A 23,685-nucleotide genomic window follows, 5' to 3' on the forward strand; every position below is an offset into this window, starting at 1 on the left:
CAGACGTTCGTTTGAATATGACTGAATAATAAATCATTTTAAATTCTACAAAATACATTGTAAAAACTACCTAAAATTATGTCATATATTAGGCTACTATAAAAATGTGTTCTTCAAAATAATTTAAGTGTGAGATGCACTTTTTTGTTTGTTTTCTATGGTATTTTATTTTTTAATAATATAAATTAGCGTGTAAAATAAATTTTCAAAACTTTACTTGTTAAAAATAAAAATATAAAAAGGACTAATTAATTAAGGACTGAATAATTATTTGTCATATATTAATCCTTAATGCAGGCAAGATAAGTAATTTTAATTTATAGATATTAAATTATAATTTAATTAAACCCTTTCCTTTTAAAGAAAATTGTATGCAAGGTGCATGTGAGAAAAACTTTTATGTTCTTGACTATAACAAAAGCTTATTTACTTTGAATGAATCCGATTTAAATTATAAAACAGACATTATATTACCTTATAATTAATGTTTCATTGAAAATTCAGGTATACGTGTCATGCTGTTTATATTTTACTATATTTAACAGTTGAAATTTTACTGTATTCAACAAATTATAGATTGTTGAAAAATATTTATTTAATGTCGTATTGGTTTTCAGCATGATTTAAGTTGGTTTTATTATGACTTCTATTTTTGATAGTTTTCGAAGATTATTTTATTATTAAAAGTTAGGTTACATTACTTGGGCCAAATAATAAAAAAAATTCTTAACTTTCTTATTCTTAATGTGGTAATTTCTTAAACTTTCACTATTTAATAAAATATAAAATTGTATACTTTATCTATGAAATAGACATTTACATAACCTGTATTTACAAAATTTGAAATATGAACTGATATTTTGACGGCTGACATAGGTCAGCTGTTTAAAATTGTTACAAACATCGTTCGCTTAGATTTTCGTAAATAATTTTTTTAAATTTCATGGTTGTTGTTTCTAATGCTCTAAAAAAATATTTAAAATGAGTGCAATTGTTCCAAAATCTCAAATTTTAGCGTTATATAAATGTTTGCTAAGGGAATCTCAAAAGTTTTCAAGCTACAATATCAGGTTTGTTTTTAAATTTACGTAACCTATAAAAAATATATAATTATTATTAAATATTACTGCTAATCACACTAAGTAAACAGATTTATGAATATGCATGTTTAATTCAGTATTTCGAGTTTCATACTCTGAATTCACATCAAGTAAATTAATATTGATTTGAGTATTCCTATGTAGCTTTGGTTATAAGTAATGGTGCTAATAAGTAAGTAGTGTATACAGTTGTCCAAAGTTTTAATTGCGATACAAGCATATTATCTGAATACTAGGTTCATAAACAGATATATATATTACATTCATATTATATAAATGTTATTGTTGTTTAATCTAAACAGTGCCTTTATACAATTAAAGGCATGTTGAATGAAAAGCTTACTGCCTAAAATAACAGACCTGCATTGTCATGTAAAGAAATGAAATATATTTCTATGTCTAAGTAGGTAAGGCTTAGTTTGACTAAAATTGATTTTTGGCTCTAAAGGTCAGTTCAGACTATAGGCAAAACTTAATAAATTGGTAGCTTAAAATAAGCAATATAAACCTTCTTATTACATATATTAAACTTATCAGATTAATCATTATAGCCTACAATCAGTGTTGTTGTTTATGTGCAGTCAATACTTTTATAGTGCAGAAAAACATTGTTAGGGAATCTAAAAATGTATGGTAAGAGACAAGGCTGTTCAAGAGCTATGTATGACTTGTGAGTGTCTAATGATTTTGATATATGACTCAAAAACTGGGTTAGAATGTTCCATCTGATCCAATTAAGGATATCACAATTTATATTAAATGCTGGCAATAATAAAAACTGATTTGATTTACAGATCATACGCAATCAGAAGAGTAAGAGATGCATTCAAAGAAAATAAATCACTAAGCAATGGCAAAGCTATAAACAGTAAAATTAAGTTTGCCAAAGAAAATCTTGAAATTATAAAGAGACAGGTAAATAATTGCAAAATTCAAGTAAATATGACAGTCATTGATTCAAAAACTTTTACCTTGGCCATGACTTCACGCTACAACACATTTTAATTTTTTTAAATCTTTGTCATTAATTGTAGCATACCAAATTTTTGGTGTCAAAATTTCATAGGGTAATTCTTGTCTATGATAATATATGATATGATATTGGCAATGTCTGTGCAAATGTTGAGTTGTGTTATATAATATAATGGTTTATATCAATTAAAGTTTTAATATTTAATAGTTTATTGTTTTTTTTTTAATTGTCAATTATTTTTTTAATCTATTATTGTTTTAATTCTTATCATAATTGTTATCCTTGCTTATATGATCTTATTTTATATAAAATGATGCAATAATTTTTCACAATATAATTGTTTCAGGCAATAATTGGAAATATGTACCAGACAGACAAGCTTGTAATTGAAAACTTACATTAAATAATGTATTTGATTATGTATAAAATAGTATAACAAAGTAAAATATATGTATTAAAATTCAGTATTTTATTTTAAGCCTTAGCCTGAACCCTGCAGAGAAATAAAATTAATATAAAATATTTATTTTCGAGTACTTTAAATTTAAGTATGTAGTTGAAATATAGTTTAATAATTAACTGATCAAATATAAAAGTTGCTTCCGATTTGAATTTTTACCCTTTTGGAGTAATCCCTTGGCCGTTGGACTCAATTGCATAGACACTAATTAAAGTTTTATTAAGTTGCCTCTTGGTTGATATTAGTTGGTATGCACAGAAAGGCGCATACTGACACTGATGACATGGCATACGTGGCTCAGCACTGAGTACGCTGCAGGTCCAACGCTACGATTCCTGGATTAAGACGTGCCGTAGTAGACGGCGACTCCCCATGAAGCTTCACATCTTCAGGGCAGAGGGAAACCAAGTGGGCCGCACACTTGCTAACGGTGGGGTTAGCGTGGGGTTGGCCCTTGGTACGGTGATCTTCTACTGTACATCTTCACCGTACCAAACTCTCGCTACATAAACTATATGTTAAGGGGGGTCAAGGATATTTTTAAGTCCACGAAAATGGGCAACTGCGTAAGAAGAGAGGTGAAATTGGTTCTATCATACCCATAGGATTTGGTGCAATTCTTTTTCTGAGCTATCTATTTCAAGAAAGTAAAATTAGGTAAACATATTACTAACATTGTGCACAAAATAATTTAATAGACAGCTTCGTGTTTTTTGAAGTGAAACTTTTTTATCGGCGTTGGAAAAAAATCGATATATGATTATCTGTTTTAGCGAAATAGGAACTATTTATAAATAAAAAACGCGAATACATAAATCATTAATTTATTTACTTAAATGGTAATGAACTATTTATTATCACTTGTATCCTCCAACGACACGATGTTCTTGTCTTCATTTGAAGTTATTTTGTTATGTTTTCGTTTGTCGTCTTTGCTGTGATGTTTCTTGTGGCCCTGGGATATTTATATATTAGCTGGTTAATGCAGACTTTGGTTTTACCCCAAATTTAGGATGAATTAAGGTATCCACGGGAATCAATTTTTTGGTTGGGTTTTAAGTATTATAGAAGTTCTTGTAACGTGTAAAAAAAAATCAGTTGCCTTTTAGGTCAGGGCTACAAAAATCTGAGATCTAGACCTAAAAACTATTGGTATATAATATGTACATTTTATGATTTATAAGTTACCTTTCCATGTTTCTTATGAAGATGCTTCTTTTTATGTTTTGTTTCAAGTATCTCGTGGTGGCGACGATTTTCAACTGGGGCCATGTATGTGGGTGGTTCCTGAATATTCAAATACACAATGTTATGCTGTATTTCACAGTGGAAACAATTATATTTGTAAGCACAAATAATTGTTGATTTGTGGTACAGCCCTGTATCACCGTAATATAACATTTGAATCTCGAAATTTAACTGTCAGTGTTTACAACATGGACAGGTTTTTTTATGAAACAGGGCAAATGGCAAGAAGCCGCCAAGTTTAAGTGTTTCAAGAGTGTCTGAAGGACACTCAAAATTACAGAAGCATCGAAAGCGTTACCGTCCTTTTAATAGGTCCTTTGTGTACCTGAGGCGAATTGCTTCGGCAACATTACAATGTGCTGTGGAATCAGCCCTTATACGTGGCTAAAAAGCCTTAAATTGTTGAACAATTGTGTTTGTCCAGACGGAAATATAACTAAAAACGTACCTTTGGTGGATTGGCACGCCTTATAACATTGCTGGCATCGCTGAAGTACCCATCATCAACAAATATCGGCTGATCACTCGTCTCCGTCGTACCTCCTAGGTATCTACTTCGATTTCTCACAGAAAACCTATAAAAATATATTAGACTACCATTAATATTCATTATCACTACATGGTATAAAAAAGGCTCTTTCTCTGTCCATATATCCCTACGTATGCTTAAAACTACGCAACGGATTTTGATGCGGTTTTTTAAGATTTTTTTTAGATAAAGTGATTGAAGAAGAAGGTTTATAGATATATAACATTCATAAAATAGTGTAGGTGTAAATAATTACATTTTTCCCGCTTACATTGCAAACGCAGGCTAAACTCTACTTGATTTATCTTACTAGAGGTAGAGCCCATTACCTACTAATAAAAATAAAAATAAGTATCTCTCTAAGCGGTTCTTTAAAAAAAAGTTAAAATCGTAATTATTTGTCAATAAAATTTTAAGTGTGTGCACCTTTTGTAGAAATAAATTATTGTTTCAAGAAATAAATGAGAGTTATTTATTATATTTATAGTGAACACTAACCGCTTGTAGTGATCATCTTTATTGGCTGTCTTAAACTTCTCATGCTCTTTCTCTTCTTGCTCTGGCTTTCCGTCGTTTTCAGATTGCCTTGAAATTCTATAGAGTTCGTTATAAAGGTGATGAGTATAGAAGAAAAATCTCTCTCACACTCAAACAAAAAGCCGTTGCGGGCACAGAGCAGGCGGAAAATAATAAATCTAATGCTCGAACAACAGTCTTTACTCCAAATTAATTTTGTCCCCTTTGGGCCTCTTGGGTTCAAATGCACAGCTACTTAAAGATTTAAGCTAATTAAAAGTTAGCACAAAATGATCCCCATTTTTAGATTTAATTAATTTTCTTCTTATAAATTTTTATTTATTATTATTATGCAGGTGAAGAAGATCTTTACCTGTTCTCCAAACTTGCGAATGGCTCGACTTTATTTTGCACTTTCTCACTCATCTTCTGGACGACATTTTCTATATCCCTCATCCGACTTCCAATTGCATCAACCAGGGCCTGCAGAGCCGGCTTCTCTTGTTTTTCTTCAGCATCTGCTGTATCCTGGGTTATAAATCAAAACGTCAAACTAGAATTTGTGGTGACAGCTTAAGAATAAGCACCTAAGAGATCAGTCACACGCATCATGATCGGAAATCGCGGAAAAAGAACACCAATCTTGTTTTATACAAAACTATATATAGTAATGCTGTTTCATAAAAAAAAATATTTTTAAATCTAAAATGGAAAAAAACAGTTTAAGTAAAACAAAGGAAAAACTCACAATAACTACCACCGCATCATCTTTGTCATGCTCATTCCATTGGCTTTGGGGTATTTCTGTCCATTGTTGATTCTATAAAAAAAACCTATATAGACAATTGTTTATGGTTGATTAAAACCTGCCCAGCGAGCAATATAGGGCCCATGGGCGGTGGTATCACTTAACTTGTTCCTTCAAGAAAAGAGAGTACCAAATCCTAAAAGGACGGCAACTCACTTCCGAGCATTATGTTAATGTGAGTGTCCAAGGGCGGTAGTATCACTTGACAGTCCTTCAAAAAAGAGAGAACCAAATCATTGACGAGTTTCGTCGGACCTGCATCACCTCGAAGTCCGTCGTTCTTCTACTGAGCTGATTGAAGTATTTCCGTACCAATTTGTCGTAGGTACCGAATTTATTAAAAGCGTACTGAATTCTTAAAGGGCCGTCGATGAGCGTGCTTCAGGCAATGTCTTACGTATCACTTAACCCACTTATCACTTAAAAGGTGAGGAATATAATAATTTTATACCTTAATGCCCTTTTCAGTCACCCCGTGCCTGTAATACTTTTCTTCTGATTCCGAGGGTATCTGCCAAGACCAAATTTAAGTAATGTGTAAACAAAGTAAATAAAATAAAAATTCTGACTGTCTGACGGCATGTCTACTTCTATTTTTGAGTACCATGCTTGTTTTTCTTGTTAGGATCCATTAATAACGTTACGAAATGTGATGTGATGTGATGTTAAGGCTTTTAAGAAATAGTTACAATCTAGCTTTTGACTTAGAGTAGCATAAAACTGGCTCGTTTGAAGAAAACCATGATTATACCTTCATTAGACCACGTGCTTTGGAAGGTTGATCACCTACGTGCCTATTAAGAAACGGTGCCACACACCACACCTCAAATTTGTAGTCCAGGCAGGCATACTCACAATTTCAGTAACCGCTACATCTGAATTCTGTTCTTTGTCGGTATCTTCTGGAACAGATGTCGTTCTACGATTGCGTTTGCGTCTGAAACACCAAAGAATTATCATAGCGTTATCACAGAACAGGGACGAAAATCTTTCCTCGTCTTAAATTAAAATAGCTTAACGGTAATATTGGTAACTTTCGTCAAATCCATGGAATTCTAGGCCCGAGAGAATCTCTAATCATCAGTTAGGGGAGCTATGCAATAAGGATAAGGACGGATCCAAGTCACAGTACCAGTCATTGGGGTCAAGGGGAAAAAAGAAAACCTAGCCACTGAAAAAGACCTGGCGATGAGAAATGACTTGGGGGACATAGGACTTTAAATCAGGTAATCATGGAAATATAAAAAATGTTTGACACAATATGGAGGAGTTGCTCTGTCATTTTTTTACGAACGAGTCCCATGCCCCAATGTGAAGTAACTTACCTTAAACTTTCGAATTGCTTCTTTTCTTTTTCATCATTTGTCGTCTGTATTGCGATCTATGAACAAAGAATTTTATATTTATAGTAACGAACCAGTGGCGCCTCAATCTTTTTAGGTCTGGGCTTCAGATTTGAGATGATACAAAGAAATTCGAGGCATTTTTTATCATTATTTCTGGATTCTTATTTTTTTATCATATCCTGTTTCTGAGAAACTTACAACAAAGTCAGGTGATCCAGCTGCTCTAGGCGCTATTTCTTGGCAATCTGGTTTCGAGGTGGATATCTTTGAAGAACGTAGAACTTTATCTTCATTACTCTCAGCCTGTATTTCGTATATCGGCCCTTGTATGGTAGCCCTGTAATGAAAGATAGGCTTGAAAAGAGCTACAACCTGAGATGTCTGTGCTTCACATTTCTGTTTCTCATTAGGCAAGTGGGTTGGTTACAATAAGGACCTTGGCACAGCAATGTTGTGAGGATCTGTGACAATGTAAAATACAGCATTTAAGTTAACGCCGTTGGACTTATCTAACATTTGGCGACACCAGTCCCGAAGGTGTTTCTGGTGTTCGGTTAAGTATAGAGAATCCATTTGGTACAAAGCATCCTAACGCCTAATTCTTCGTTTAATATTTTTGAGCAGTCACACAGCACTGATATGATGAAGATGACATATCTTCAGTAGTCGCTGTTAAAGGACGTCCCTCACGCGGATCGTCATTGAGATTGCTACTTCCACGCTTCAACTCGTTAAACCGCGAGATGGGGTTTCATTGAGAAATGCTAATCACAGCCTATTGTTGTTGAGTAAGCCCACAACGACAGTCATAATAAATCATTGACCGAATTTTTTTCGCGTTAGGTTCATTTTATCGTGTAACAAGAGTTTTAGATTTGCCGCCAATTCACAAAAACAAACGAAAAATTCAAAATGCAATGTACTACGTTAGGTTACCAAAGAGTTCTAAAATTGAAATTCAAAAAAGTTTTCAATTGCAATGTTTCTCACTCATGAACATTATTTATTTCGTTTATTTGCTTTGGCTTCACATTGCGAAAAGGAGGACGTACTTAACATTGTTAATAATCTTAACCTTTATAAAAGAAATTTAAGTCTATCGGTCAGATACTCTATTGTTTATTATATGAATTACTTAGGCTGATCAGCAGGAGCCGGTTTCTTCATCTTATACATGTGACTCCATGGTGCTGCAGGCAGATTTTCCCAGGGTTGTCCCAGCACTTTGGTCCAGACTTCACCGCGCACTACTACGAGGCATCTGTAATTCCCGTTTAAATTTTCATTGGAGTGTTATTCAAGATCAGGTGAAGCTCACGATTGTTCCCTGCCCCATAAAACAAGATGCCATTAAAAATATTACTTGTGAAAAATAACCAAGTCTAGCAAGTTAGTTCTTCTATCGTAAAGGGACCTTCCGTCTCAAGCTAATACGTTTATTTATATAATAGCTAAGAACTTATTGAGTGAGATTGAGTGGTTTATTTTCTGGACCCTGGTTGTACGCTTAGATTGTTCTGTTTAAAGGTAAGACCAGTTCCACCACACTGGTGTACCAGTACCATGAAACTGGTGTTTCTGGTATTATACATACCGGAGTCTTGTACAACAATAGGGGAACTGCATGTTCGTATCTTCAACCACCTCCTCGCATTCAATCGCCGACTCTGGGGCTTCTACACGCTTGCAACTAAAAATAATTCATGATAAAAACACCAACCCACCTCATAGCTCTCGGGCAACAAATTTTTTTATAATATTTATCGTTATAAAATGATCTCATTTTATACGTCAATATGTTTCATCGATAAAAATAAATATTAAGTACGTATTTACAAAGCGCGAGCACAATTTAACTTTTAGTTAACACGGCCACAAGAACAGATTTTTTTATCAATAAGAGAGCAAATGTTTTGAAAGAGTTGAGTGTTGCTAAAATTGATAAGAATCTCTAGATAATATTGTTTTCAAGGGCATCTGTCAACATCGTCGGTTAAGGGCGTTTGCCAGGAGCGACTGTAAAGAGCGTCTGTATGTCTCAGGAAGGTGGCGCTATCTCTACCTCTTGATGCCCTCTCATAATAACAGAAATGTCAAAATAGTCCAGAGATATTTACCCAACAGTATATATAGCCAGATTCCTTCCTCCAGGCTGGCATCTATGTCTGGTGCAGGAGTATGCATCAGCCCACTCTTGGTACACTTCATGTTTCTCCATGGTTCTTGGGTCAGTGCAGTCTGTAAGGAATTATTACTATTATTACTAAAAAACTCAGCCTTTCTGTTATTAAACTTAAGTGATAGGTTTTAGAGTGAAATTACTTAATAGTTAACGGAATACAGTAAATTTTAAAAACATGTCCCAGGTTAGGAAACTTGATTTGATGATTTCATTCGATATTTTTACATAACTTTTTTATATAACAGGGTAAACGGACAGGGGGCTCATCTGATGTTAAGTGACATCGCCCATGGGCACTCATAATGCTCTGGCGTAGTAGAATTGGTAAGCTCTTTTATTAAAGGATCCTAAATGGAATTGGTTCGGAAATATTTCAGTGGGCAGCTAACAGTGATGTGTAGCAATACGGTTTTTAACTGTTTTAGCAAGTTATAGAACGACGAACGTCGAGGTGATACTGATGATGATGAGACTCAGCTGAGCAACTATACTCTCCATGTTTATAGAGGTGGAGTATATATTCTGGGTTCACAAGAGTTGTTTGATTGTCTGAACTGAACTCTTGAACTCTCATCCCTGAGGCCGTACAACCCTGGTAGTGCATCAACTTTTTAACGCTCGTATCAAGAATAATTTTCTAATACAGACCCTAATGTCTGGCACAGCTTATCACCTACTTGACTATTAAGAAATGGATACAGAAAGCATAGTACCTAAAAGGAGGGTCAAAGTGTCTAGCCAGTGGTTTCTTATAGATGCATAGATAATAATAGAATGACCACATAATAAGTTTGTTAGTCTAATCTTCGTTTAGGTATTCTTTGAATGTTTAGTATTTTTATGAGTAATATTTTATTGGTAAAATTCAAGGAGTAAAGCAAGTTAGGTGTGATAAGTCAGCAAACTGCCCTGGAACAAACACCTGGAACATAAACTAAACAAAGGAACGATCGCCTTCTATCAATGCAAACATACGAGGCGTCAAATGGGGTTTATCGGGTAAAACATTTTTATGGCTATACACTGCTGGAATCTGGCCAACGCTAACTTATGGAGCCCTGGTAGCCACGATCGGAACTTCGAACGGTAATCACGAGTAACGTCTTGGACGCATCCAGAGGCTCGCCATGTTCACTGCTAGCGGCTACATAAAAACAACGCTAACTGCAGCGAAGAAGATAGATAAAGATAGATATAATCGTACCCTTTACCCTTCCGGAAAGAAACAGCAATAGATGAAATTTTCGGTGAGGTCGCTCTGTGAAACTTGCGAAGTGCCCAGGGGACTTCTGGAAGGCGCTGGGCTGGCTAAGTGAGCCAAAACTTGACTTGCAACGGACCTCATGAAAGTCTAAATGCGGAAACTGAGTCCACCAACCTTTAACCCTTATAATTTTATATCAGACCTGGAATTTTGTAGAAAAGTAGGTAGGCCTTCCATGTCCACATCCTTCCCGACGTTCTGAGACAAATATTATAGAATAGGATTTAGGACTAGTTTGATTACGTTATGCCATAAATTAACTTAATGTGTCAGACTTTACAGTCGACGTGTGTCAACTAGGAGTCTAAAAAGACATAATCAAGCCTCCGAGTCGAGCATCGCTACTCAGCCCAATACATGACCCCAGACTTTGACTGAATTATGTTTTTTTTATTGAAAATATGTATCTGTTTTGTTTCCAAATAAATGAGGGAATAGATAGTAGGGGATTGTAGGAAGAGCAGCACCTAAACACGTCAGCAGTGTAAAGGAAGAGAAATCTTACTTACACTGATCCTTGTAGCTCTTCGCTGGACCAGCTACAACCACTGATATACAGAACATAAAAACAATTTTCATGGCGGCTATCTGAAGATTTTTAATATACTGAAATGATTTTCTACTTTAGGTGGTATTAACAAGGTAATGTCGAAAAGAAAAGTGTTTACGCAATATTAAGTTATTCCCACTAGAATGTAAGTGCGACCTCCTATTTCACCATGCCTCCTGATAGAGGACCAATCTTTGTTTTTTATTATTATTAATTACTAACAGGTCATGTGGAACGTGGTTGCAGCTGCTTACAAACATTGTGTAAAAGAAAAACTTGGCGATTAAAAAGAGTGGCGGAGAGTTCCGTTTCCGTTCTACGTCCTTGATTTAAGAACTGACAGTGAATGTAAAATTAGAAGTATTCAATGTACACATGAAGATACATGAATAATTAATTTTTGATTTTGAATTAAATTTACCTAAACGCATTACAGCACCACAGTACCTTATCTTGTTTACAAAAAGATTGTAACAGCGTCCGGTGGCAGTGAACAAAAGCAGTGCAAAGGAGTCGTTTCAAGTTTTTTTTTAGTGTTCTGTGATTTTTATTTGACAGTAAGTACATGATGGTATATCAGTGTAAATAGGATTACGGGTGGGGTGATGTGGATATAATGGAGACATTTTTTCCGATGTTCTCCATAGGCCGATGGATGAAGTTGGCGACCACACGCCACTTCGAAATCCTCCCAACCACCGATTTTGAACCAATGGGTGCAAAATCTCTAAGTATTACCTATTCCCCACTAAAGACCTCTTGGAGAGCCCAACGTGATGGCTCCGGATGATTTAATCTCCATAGCTAACGACAAATTGAAAGCCTGCACAGGAAATGAAGCCGTGGTCCGAGTCTCACAGATGCTGTATGCGCTCTTAACACCAACATTGAGAACAGATGAGAAGAGAACAGTGAGAATAGAAATTAATTAACTATGTGCATGTCATGCTTTATAGTTATTTGTTTCATTATCAAATTTTGATTGTTTTCTGAAGGCAGTGTTTGTTTCTGTATACTAGTATTACCTACTTAGTATGCTAAGTTGAATGTTACTACCGCTCAAAAGGCCACCTAATAAAATACATGTTGTAAAAGTTTGATTGAGTGAAACGACGTCATATTTACGTTACCATGTATAATTATTATTTTTAGACATAACAAGAATATAATAATTAAAATTTGGACTCATCTATGTATCCCCCTTTATTTTTAATCACAGCCTCACAAATCTGCAGCAATCTGGCGACTAATTTTCCAACGTTGTCTGCTTTATCTTCTGCTCTTCTTCTTGCAGTTTACTCTACAAGTCTTCCTGAGATGTGGGACAACGTTTTGGCACCTCATGCCACATCTGCTCTGCTGATCCCACAATAGGGTCAGGGGACTGTGGGAGCCATATCATGACTTTCAACACCTGTAGTTGTTCTTTACGTTAAGTCCTTGCATAGTTTTGATGTGTGCTTCGGATCATTATCATGTTGATACATAAATCCCGGACCAATTAAGTGTGTTCCACAAGGCACTAACTATCCTCCGATATCTTTTTGTATTCTTCTTTTTTTAAGATTTATTGTATTCGTATTCGTATACCTTGTTTAGCTGAAGCCAAAGTACAAGCGTCATTCACCTTCTCGTTTGACTGCTGCCTTACCAAAACCATTTTTTTTGGATCAAAGGACCGTTTCCCAATCTGCTGTTTTCTAATTCTTAAGTTCTCTCGCCCAAATAAGTCTCTTCTTTTTATTAATAGGTTTAGGAGTGGTCTTGAGACCGCTATGCATCCCTTGAGTCCTGCGTCACGAAGTCTTCTTTTAACTGTGAAAACACTGACTGTTTCACATGAAACTGTTATTTACGGTGCAGTTAAACGTCTATTCCGTTTGCTATAAACAACTATACTCAAGTCGTCACTCGAAGTTGTAGCTCTTTGTCTGCCTGGACGAGGTTTGTTGCAATTCGTTCCATCTGCCGCAGACTTCTTAACGATGTAGTCAACAGTTATGGTATCTTCTGCAGTATTGAAATCTCACAATAACCGGATTTATGAAGGCCGATTATTAAGCCACTTATTTCTGGGGAATATTCCTTAGTTTTAACACCTTTTGTTCAAAAAATTTAAACTCATGTTAAAAACAAACAAATATATGTAAGCTCTGTACAGCTCAATTCAGCCATGGAGAGCGTGTTTACTGTTCAAATGACATCAGATAACTAATGTAAAATATTTGAAATAGCTAATACGATAAGTATTTTTCACAAACAATGAAACTTCGCAAATGATCTCTTTCAAATGTATTGCAGGTGGCGATATACTTTTGAGCGGTAAGTCTATTAAACTATGATAATGAACCTCTGCTTTTTATATCGATTTGTTTCTGAAGGTAAAAATAGCGAAGGGTTCTAAAATAACGAGTAGTGGTTATTTTCTCACAATTATAATTTCTAAAAAGAATTACAAAACTTTATTTTTTATTCGACATCGTAACACTCATAATATGTAGTTTTATTATATGTATTTGCAATTATTAGCTTGAACTTTAGGATGCCGAAGCATTTTGAGACTACTGCAGTGTTTTAGTGCCATTTATAATTAGATTTCTTAATTAGTTGAAATTGGTGATATATGATCAATAACAATAATATCTTATTATATAAATAAGATAGTTAAACAATAAATAATTATCGGGTCCCAAGTAGAAAAGAAAGGCAGTTTGTTTATATGGCTTTACGATCGGAGTATAAAAATACATCTACCGTATTTTGAAAAATAATGAAATTATGGTAATATTGTTATAATCCAAATTTAAAGAAGATTTATTTATTTACTTATATCGATATGTTTTTTATTGTAGAAGAAATACAATTATTGCACTAAAAACGCTCTTCTAAAAACTAGTGTTTTTGCAGATGACCGTTCGTTATTTGCTGCCGTCGAAATATTCGTAATTCATATTTCATATATGTACGTGACGTCAAACTGTTAAAACTTAACCTGTTTAATGTTCTTATTTTGAATTTAATTTCATCGGAATTCGGAGATAATATACATAAATGATTTTGTCTGTTATTAGAAATTAAATAAACTGCTGTCTAAGGATAAATTAGAATATATACATTAGAATTTAGGACTTGAAAACATTAAAAATTCTTTCACCATCCATACATACTAATTTTCGTTTAATACTAAATGTATTAAACGAAAATTAGTATGTATTAGCAAGAAAGAATGATGACACATAATAAAGGTCAAAGTTTTTGAGTAAAATGAAAAAGTGCATCAGCCAGTGTACAAGGATTCCCTTTGTCATGGGCTTGTCTCTTAGTGATACTTATGATTACATGTACATACTACTGTTGCACAAAAAATATGCTTTCAGTTTGAGCATTAAACAGGTTATACAGCTAAATCTAATACTTTAATTAGTTATAATTAATAATTGTAGGTATTGATCTACAATTAAGGCTAAACAAGAAATGAAATAACAAAAGTATAACCCAAATGAAAAAAACAAATAAAGATACTAACTCCTAGCTCTATAAACTGGAAACTATTAACAATATAGCAATGTACTACAGTTTTATATAAGACATCAATATGTACAATAAAGTCTAATAAAGAAATTACATTATGACAGTAAAAACCAAATTAAAAGAACCAATAAAGATTTCTACATGCATGCAGAAACTTTTGACAATGTAGGAATGTGCTACAGATATAAAAAAAAACATCAATATCACAGTAAAATTTTTGCATTTAAAATTATATTTAAAGCTTTTGGCTATAGGACATCATTCAGCTTCTGAATTAAATCAAACTGCAGAGCACAGATAATATTTATATAATTTATAACTAAATGTAATTGTAGCATCCTATAGTTAAATTACTCCACAGTTGTTATTAATAGATAAGGGATATCTCCGTTAACAGTTTGATATCATTTTAAATATTATTTTATTAACTGTAATAAGTGTTTTGATGTAATTTGTTAGTGCAAAGTAAAAATGATTAGAAGTTTAATAATATTGTTAATGGTGAGTTATTTTGTATTTCTATTTTTCAAATTATATATTACTGGCTATGCATGCGTCATACTCGTGAACGGGTGCTACTTGTGGTGACTGGTCGTACTTGAATTCGTGTTTGCGGTGATATTAGTTGTTTATACTACGTCTTTGCGTGTTGTTCTCACGAGTACGTAAGTGCGTGCTCCTATTTCACCATGCCTCCTGCTGATAGAGGACAAATCTTTGTTTTTAATCTTTTTTTATTTTTTTATTCTTTATTACTCAATATGTCATATGGAACATGGTGTAGTGGTTGCAGCTCCTTACAAGCATTGTGTAAAAAAAACTTGGCGATTAAAAAGAGTGGCGGAGAGTTTATTGCCAGTTCTTCTCTTCCGTTCTACGCCCTTGATTTGAGAACTGGCAGTAAATGTAAAATTAAATTCATTTAATATTTCTTTTTTTGACGTTCATAAGTGTACATTGTTACCTACATGAATAAATAAATTTTGAATTTTGAATTTTGAATTTTGCTTTGCAGAATTAATTCGGTAGCACAATGTTGTATGGCCTAAAGCTTTCCTCAGACTTTTAATGGCAAAACTATTTTTCTCTTTAAAACTGTAGTACATTGCTCTATTATCAACAGTTTCCACAGCTTACAGGGTTCTTTTTTGGTGTTTTCCACACCTTAAAAATATACAGCATATGTTCATCACAGTAGGGTTTTAATGGTAATTTTTTTTTCAATTACTAAGTTTTACGATTTAATTCAAACATTTCTTTATTATATTAGTAAGTAGTGTTGGTCTATTAGCTTCAGCGTGCGACTTTCAACCCTGAGGTCGTAGAACCGCTGATGTGCACTAATGGACTTTCTATGTGCGCATTTAACATTCACTCGAATAAAGGATATCGTCGTGAGGAACCGTGACCCAACATTATTACGGCGTGTGTTAAGCACAGGTTGATACCTAGTACCTACTCGCCTATTGGAATAATAAGTTACCTAAAAAGGTAGCTCTATTGATTTTTTAAATGCTGCTTTTATGAATAATTCAAGATTCAAAATATTGTCACTTACTTATATTTAGTTTTGGGTTATTTTTGTTACATAATTGATTGTTTTATTTATATTTGTCTATTAATTGTTTATCAGAACTTATTTTCTTTGTTAAGTCATTGCTCTGTCGTTAAATAAACAACCGCAATTTTTAAATAAACACGACTTCTGAAATTAGAAAATAGATGGCGCTGTAACGAATAATATTATGATAAAAATTTTATAAATATATGCTTAAAATATACAAGAAATCTAATTTTTTTTTACACACGTACACATAAATAAAACACAAGCAATAGCAGAACATAAAAATAATTTTTAAGGGCCAATTCATTGTCCTATCAGGTCTTTTTAAACTCATCGCTCTGTCAATAAAAAAACTGAATCCGTGCCAATTAACACATCACTATATAATACAACATATTATATCGCACATTGGCGCATATATTACGGGTTATGCTTGGCGGAATTAAATATATACAACATATTGATACTTCCAGTTAGATTAGCAAACCATAGATGTCGCTATAACAAGATAACTGAAAAACTTTTTAAAATTCTCGCATTATTATCTATCATCGATTAAATTATATTTATAATTTTCCTCGCCATTTTGACTATTTTATTTCTTAATCCTACAGCATACATACAAACATACACAAAGATGGATTGCATACACACAAAGGTCCATTAAAAAAAGGGGGACTAGTCAATAAAAAATATATTATACTAAAAGCTATATAATTCGGCTGTGTTATGTGACGTAGGAAGTTTTTTGACTCTGCATCTTCTACCGCATTTACCATGGAGAGTGTTAAGAGGACAGTTCGGACTTGCAGCTAATTTTCATCATCAAGGCAGAATACAAAATAACACCAGCATCACCTCGACGCCCGTCAGTCTACAACTGACAGGTTTTTAGGGCAGTTTTTCCCGCGAACCACCACTATGTGGAACCAGCTGCCCACTGGAGCATTTTCTTACTTTTACTTAACATCAATGAGCTTCCTGCCTGTTCGCGTCCTGCTACATTAAAAAATTGAAATGTTTAGCCTCTTACAGCAAGTAATGCACGAATACTTTTTAAAGAAGGGCATAATTGTTGAGGTAATTTGTGAAATTTTAGGGACATTCTCTAATATTCTTGGACCTACCGACCTTGCAGCCCCATGCTTGAACAATTAACGCCCGAGAGATCGCGAGATCGAGAAAAATCAACCAGTGGTCGGTCATAAAAACTGTTATTTACAAAACTACAGTAAATATAGAGAATATTATATTTTTATTAAATTACCTGATCTATACACACTCGTTGTTAAGTGTGGCGAGTAAGTTTATCACTTTATTTATTCATTCAAATTTATAGAAAAACAAATAACATAACATGAAAAAATATAAGTCGCTCCTTATCAAGCGATCTCTTCCAGGCAACCCTAGTATGGAAAATCTAAATAAAGAAATATGTTGATTAAAGCGCAAGATGTGCAAAAAGCTAATCCGTGAGATTCATGAATTGCGATGCAATACGAAAGAATCAGAAATACAAGAATTACAAAACTATTCACGATTGAGTAGTATAGGAGAAGAATTATAGTAAATAATATATATTAAGAAATGTTTATGCAGATGAGTTTTAAAAAATATTAATTAGGTAGGTAGCCAATCATATGGAGTCGGGAAGCCTATAACCTATTCCACAACAGAGATAATGTCAAAAATCTAAAACATTCCAAAATGAAGGCATAAAAAGCAAATGCTCAATTTATATAAGAAATTTAAAGGTATGGTCTAAAACCTACAGCCTACCTACTGCCTACTAAAATTATCAATTTTAAAACTCCGATCTCGACCGACTCAAATGACGGTATTTTAAAATTTGTTACGCACTTTCATTTTGTTCGTGATTTAGGATTAAAAATTTGAAAATGGTAAGTTCTTTTTATTTAAAACAATTTATCACTAATTAAGTAGAAAAAAATACTTACGAATACCATTTTTATTACGTTTAAAATAACAAATTAGGTAATTTATTATTTTAGACGGAATTTGACTTACTTAGTAGTCAGTAGGTCATTCAAGTAAAGCTTCTTCTTGCCCGTGTATGTTGGTTGATGCTGGAGCGGGTACGAAATAAAGGAGGCACCTGTATTATTCGCTGTGTACTTGCTCAAGTATCCAAACATCTTCATAACATGGCCTCACGAGCTGAGCGCGCGTACTAAATTGGAAAGGAAGGAAATTCGACAGGGCACCAGCTCCTAGGCTTCAGGTTTACCATCCGAATCCTGGCCTTTATTGACGTCCACTTCTGGACGAAGGTGACCCTTGAATTTCTCAGCGCTTTGGGTTACTTCAACTAACCTTTTGAAAAGATCATGGCAATAATGATGAGTACGTTTGTCATTGTCCGTTAAGTGAGCTAAAAAAATGTTTACTGTTCCTATTATGTAAGAATTTGTGAAATTCACCTATTTATTTATTTAGAAAAGCTTGCCATCGCTCGGCAGACTGAACTTGGCACAAGAAAGATAAAATACAATTTTCAATGTGACAATCAGTTAAAGGCAGACATACACATACACTTATTTATTTATTTCGTAATCCGCTAACTATCAAACTGCAGCAATTCCCTTCCTTCTTAGCTGATAGTCTGTTGTTTCAGAGAGAGGCCCGAAGCTAGGGGGTTGACGTGTTGCTGAAGTCTCTTTTTGTATTGTTCGGTTCATCTTTTAATGTCTTCCTCGACAGTGGCAATTCTCAAATACTCATGGAGTTCAGCATTTCGTGTCAACCACGGCGCACCGCTCATATTTCACGCGTTTTGCTTGTAGCCTGTAGGATTTCGATAAAAGAGCGACTGACACCAGAACTGTATCCCATAGGGTCACACACACACACAACGCACTACCCAAAAAGAAAACATGCAAACTGTTAAATGTCTCAGTGAAGAGATATTTATATATATATATGTTGTAGTAATATCGTTACTCCAACGACATGATTTATGACCCGACTCGGTCCAACGTCTCATCCCCAATGCTCCACTAAACATTATAATCAATGGTCAATTATTGACTCCATAAGAATATTCCTTGGTTATCCGAGGATTCCCCGACATATATACATGTTTCGCTATACAATTTAAATGTATGAATTACAGATGGGTGCCGCCGCAGCTGTACTCAATTATAAATTAAAAAATGGAAGAGAAATGCCAGCAATCGCTCTGGGATCGTATTTGGGATTTGACGAGGTAATAATAACTAAATAGTTTATTTATTATTACATACTTATAATATTATTAACCTGCTTAGTAATCATAATAATAATTCAAAAGAATCCGCGATTTTTTTTACAAAATCAGGCCTGTGCAACAATTGATTGAATCCTGAGCCAAAGAAAACAATGACCAAACATAATAATTAGAAATTGATTAATAGAAAATTAAAACATAAAAAAGTGGCCCATGTTAAGGTTTAATTGTGGGATTCCTTTGCTTTATTCCGATAGCTGTTAAGAAAGCAGCAGCTCGGGTCACCGGCACTATCTTCCAGGCGCCAACTTAAATCTCTAATTAAGTAGAACTTGAACCACACGGGGCAAGGCTGCCCAAGGCTGCGACAATACCTGCAACACAGCGAGGAACGAGCTGCCAGCATTAAAGAGATTAACTGCTTGATTTTGTTATAATTTCCATTTTATAAATTTTTATTAGTACTATGTAGATTAAGAATATTGTAAATAGTAATTCTGTTTTGGAAACGCTTGCAAATTATTGTTTTCAGCGAGGCATAGTCCGCTCCTCTAATAAGCAACTTCGAGATGTCATCTTGCGAGCCATAGAGCTGGGGTACCGCCATTTTGATTCGGCATCTTTGTATGAGACAGAGCCCGAAATTGGCGAAGCGATCCGTATGAAGATTGAAGAGGGGGAAATAAGAAGAGAGGACGCGTTCATTACCACCAAGGTATATTCTTGAAATAACATCTGAATTGATTCATATATTTTTTTATGGAATCTGTTGTCCTTGTTGTCGTCCTGTTGGTCGTGACAGCTCAGCTCGGGATATTCCAGGCTTTTGCTGTGACTAGCCCAAGGGCGACATGCGAGACTCAGATCTGGGGGCTGGGTTTGGGCCACCGACTGATAAATCGCCTGCATGCCGGAAGCTGACTGTTGCGAACCTTATTATAATATTATGTCCACCAATATGACAGCTCCCCCCCCCCCAGTACTCTTTCGTTTAATACCCTTTGATTTGACTTTAAAAAGGTGCAATCATGAATTGGCCTATATTCAAGAAAAGATCTGTTTAGACAATTACTTTCTGATCAAAGATTGGGCCATGTTAAAGTGTTTTCTTAGGATGGAAAGTATATACAGAAAGACGAGTGAAAGATGGAAATAGAGTGTATGGAGCGTTGCTTTATGTCAAACGAGCCTGGACTGGCCATAGGGGAGTGCTTATTTCCCTAACATACAGGAGTGAATGTTAGGTGTGGCATGAATGTGTGGTGTATTACGGGATAAGTAATACGTGAGCAGTGTTGGTTAAAAGAGAACAAAACAAGGACAACAAAGGGATGGATGGACATGAATGGATGAGGAAGCGCTTAGCAAGGCAACCGTAGATGGTGAGGCATTGGACTAAATTCAGGACGTACTAGAGAATGTATAGGTCAAAAGTACCTCTAACCCAGCATGGTGAATGTTATGAATGGGAGGCTAGCTATGTCAGGAATGTAGCAAGCGGAGATCCGTGGTGTTTGCCTACCTCAGGAAAAAGGCAAGATAATATAAATAAAGTATGTTTACAGTTGTGGGTCACACAGCACAGAAGAGATCAAGTTCCTGTTGCTTTGAAGACCAGCTTGAAGAAGATGGGTTTGGACTATGTCGATTTGTTTCTCATGCACTGGCCCATTGCTGTCAATGTAAGTAGTAAAACGTGGTATTTCTTCCTTCCTTTTTTCGCTCGTGCCATATTGCCTATCACTTATTCCACGTCATTAAATTCGAATAGGTAGAAATCCTACCTCATCCTACTCATTGGCAAAGAAGAAACAGTGTAGGTCCCCTTTTGTGTAAAAACCTCCTCCTGAACTTTCCACGTGGTATTCCAACGTTTCATCATCCTCGAAGTCCCCTCCAGCTTCGGCGGATCTTTTGTCTGTATACCTTGCCTGCCTATTTCAGCTGTAAGGTGTGGGTCAGCTCGTCGGTGATCTTAGTTTACGCTCTGATGTGTTCATTTCGGACTTTGTGTATCTTTTTCATTTTTAGGATGCTTCCGCTCCAAGGCTCTCTGAGCACTAGTCTCCTTCGACGTCGAAGATTAATTAACCTCGACTGCTGTGGGAAGTTCAATTATAATACAACAACTAAAGGGGGTGTCAATGGCCTCCGACGATGATCGTTTGCTCCTATTCTATAAATTAAAGCTTATCTGAATTAAAATCATATTTTCAGGAGGATTACACCTGTAATGATGTGGATTACATGGAAACTTGGAAGGGAATGGAAGACGCACAAAACCTGGGACTGACCAAGGCCATCGGAGTATCGAATTTCAATCGAACCCAGCTGATTCGATTGCTTGATGAAGGGAGTGTTAGACCTGCAGTCCTTCAAATAGAAGTAAGTATTCACCTCTTTGTGGAACCAGCTGCTAATAGAGGTACTTCCTATACAACTAAAGGGCCTTCAAAGTGCCAACCGTTCCCTGACGGGTCGGAAGGGTGGCCATGGGATGCAATGACTGTCTTATGTGGGCCTCACGCAGTTTCGTTTTCCCCCTATTCTATTTAAAAAAATATACCCTGCCGCCAGTCTGCCAAGTGTCCATATATCCACCCCAATCTACACTCATTTGCCTCTTGTACCTTATTATATATATAAATTCAGACCAGATACAAAATGAACGTATTAGTAATTAAAGTAGAGTAGAGTTATGCGCAGACGTATACACAACGACATATTTGAAACTTATTGTTTACTGTAATTGATTGTTTCTTTACAGAACCATCCTCAAATAACCGAACAGGATCTGGTAAACTTCGCCCAGAAAGAAGGCCTTATCGTGATGGGGTACTCACCCCTCGGTTCACTGGTTCCAAGATATGGTATGCAGTTACCTGGACCAAAGATGGATGACCCAATCTTGGTGGAGATTGCTAGGAAATATGGGAAGACCGTACCTCAGGTCGTTTTAAGGTGGTTGGTATGTATCTTGGAGATTTTAAGTGATTTCAGAGATTTTTGATAAGCAAATGATCAGCCTTCTGTGCTGACTGATGTTTTTCTGTTTTTCATTCTATTTTCACAAATGTCGTTATTTCAATATTCATCGAACCTAATCAATATAATTTGGTTTCTCTCTTTCTGTTTAGAATGACAGATGAATAAAAATCAACACCAGAGGCGCTACAATCTTTATTAGGGCTACAATCTTCTGTATCTGTTTTATGACCATTTGTCAGGCAAGTGGGTTATCCTCCTGTGCCTGACACACGCCGTCGACTTTTGTGTATTCCATTCAAGCCAATGCGCACATAAAAGTCAAGTAGTGCATAGCCGGGGATTGAACCTACGACATCAGGGATGAGAGTCGCACGCTGAAGCCAACACTGCTTTCAGACAGACTTTATTTAAGCTAAAAGGGTGGAATATAACTAAACGTAGATATATTTTTTTAACTCTAGGTCGACAGAAAAGTCGTTCCCGTAACGAAAACTGTCAAAGTCAAGCGTCTGAAGGAGAATATAGACATTTTCGACTTTTCACTGACAGCCGAGGAAATAGCAAGAATCAACAAATTCGACGAACACAAAAGATTCACTATACCATCATTTTGGCAGGACTACCCAAATTATCCGTTCGAGAAGATCGATAATCCAGTTGAAAATCCATTTGTCCATAAAAAGTAAAAATAAGCCTTATTCTAAATAATAAAAAAAATAACACAGACAAGAAATTGCGCCCAAGTCCTCGTCCAAGATTCAGAAAGTCAAAGTTGACATATTGTACAAAATAGGTGTTATTTTTAAGGGCGTGAAATAGATAAAAATTAAAGCGATAACTTTATTTATAGCCTCTCTAAATACACTCTTAAGTGAACCACTCCACTGACACTTCACTATTCAAACACAATTTTACAGAAAGAGACAAAAGAGTGCTATTAGACTGAGTCTATAAATGAAGTTTAGTAATAAATAACAAAAGCGAGTGGTGCGATGCAGTTTTAGCTGCGCGCCATTACAGAGCAACAATGTAAGCTGCTTCATGTGAACTAAGGTGTGATTTTCTATACTTTGATTGACATCTCATTAAATGTTTTAAATATATTACTACCACGTCAACCGCAAAAGTTACTCAAATATAAGGGCAATGATTATATTAGTAACCTTTCAATTTTAAGAAGACTAAAATATAATAATTTCGGTTTCTAGGTTCTAATAATATCAATAAAATTGTTTACTGGTTAATTGTTTTAAATACTTATAATAATTTATAATAAAATAGTAGAACATTGCATTCAATAAAACTCCCGAAGAATTTATAGTATATTTTATTTTTTACCCCTTGTAGTGATGATTGTCACACGTATATCTATAATAATATTATTGATGCGCCTCCGGAAT

At 34.9% G+C, this 23,685-nt stretch overlaps 2 protein-coding genes across 4 annotated transcripts; one reads left to right on the forward strand and one right to left on the reverse strand.

The window, feature by feature from the left end:
* Positions 1-3,341: 3,341 nt before the first annotated feature.
* Positions 3,342-11,028, reverse strand: LOC110993382. The gene is made up of 14 exons (XM_022259634.2): positions 10,936-11,028; positions 9,098-9,218; positions 8,575-8,670; positions 8,116-8,241; positions 7,179-7,317; positions 6,960-7,015; positions 6,490-6,571; positions 6,086-6,145; positions 5,575-5,646; positions 5,200-5,354; positions 4,809-4,904; positions 4,230-4,356; positions 3,722-3,820; positions 3,342-3,488 (listed from the first exon to the last, which is right to left on the reverse strand). Exons 1-14 carry the CDS (start codon positions 11,003-11,005, stop codon positions 3,381-3,383), a joined length of 1,407 nt encoding a protein of 468 aa, XP_022115326.2. The 5' UTR covers positions 11,006-11,028; the 3' UTR covers positions 3,342-3,380.
* A 462-nt stretch (positions 11,029-11,490) lies between these two features.
* On the forward strand, positions 11,491-23,594 carry LOC110993433 (aldo-keto reductase AKR2E4). 3 transcript variants are annotated; one of them, XM_045634258.1, is made up of 7 exons: positions 11,491-11,533; positions 19,205-19,297; positions 19,830-20,012; positions 20,863-20,979; positions 21,515-21,682; positions 22,065-22,265; positions 22,747-23,594. In XM_045634258.1, exons 2-7 carry the CDS (start codon positions 19,205-19,207, stop codon positions 22,969-22,971), a joined length of 987 nt encoding a protein of 328 aa, XP_045490214.1. In that variant the 5' UTR covers positions 11,491-11,533; the 3' UTR covers positions 22,972-23,594. The 3 variants fall into 3 exon arrangements, with proteins under 3 accessions (XP_045490214.1, XP_022115388.1, XP_022115390.1); XM_022259696.2 differs by lacking the exon at positions 11,491-11,533 and adding an exon at positions 14,894-15,008; XM_022259698.2 differs by lacking the exon at positions 11,491-11,533 and adding an exon at positions 17,943-17,972.
* The last annotated feature ends 91 nt before the right edge of the window (positions 23,595-23,685 follow it).

This window comes from Pieris rapae, chromosome Z (genome assembly GCF_905147795.1).
Source record: "Pieris rapae chromosome Z, ilPieRapa1.1, whole genome shotgun sequence".
Taxonomy (NCBI): domain Eukaryota; kingdom Metazoa; phylum Arthropoda; class Insecta; order Lepidoptera; family Pieridae; genus Pieris; species Pieris rapae.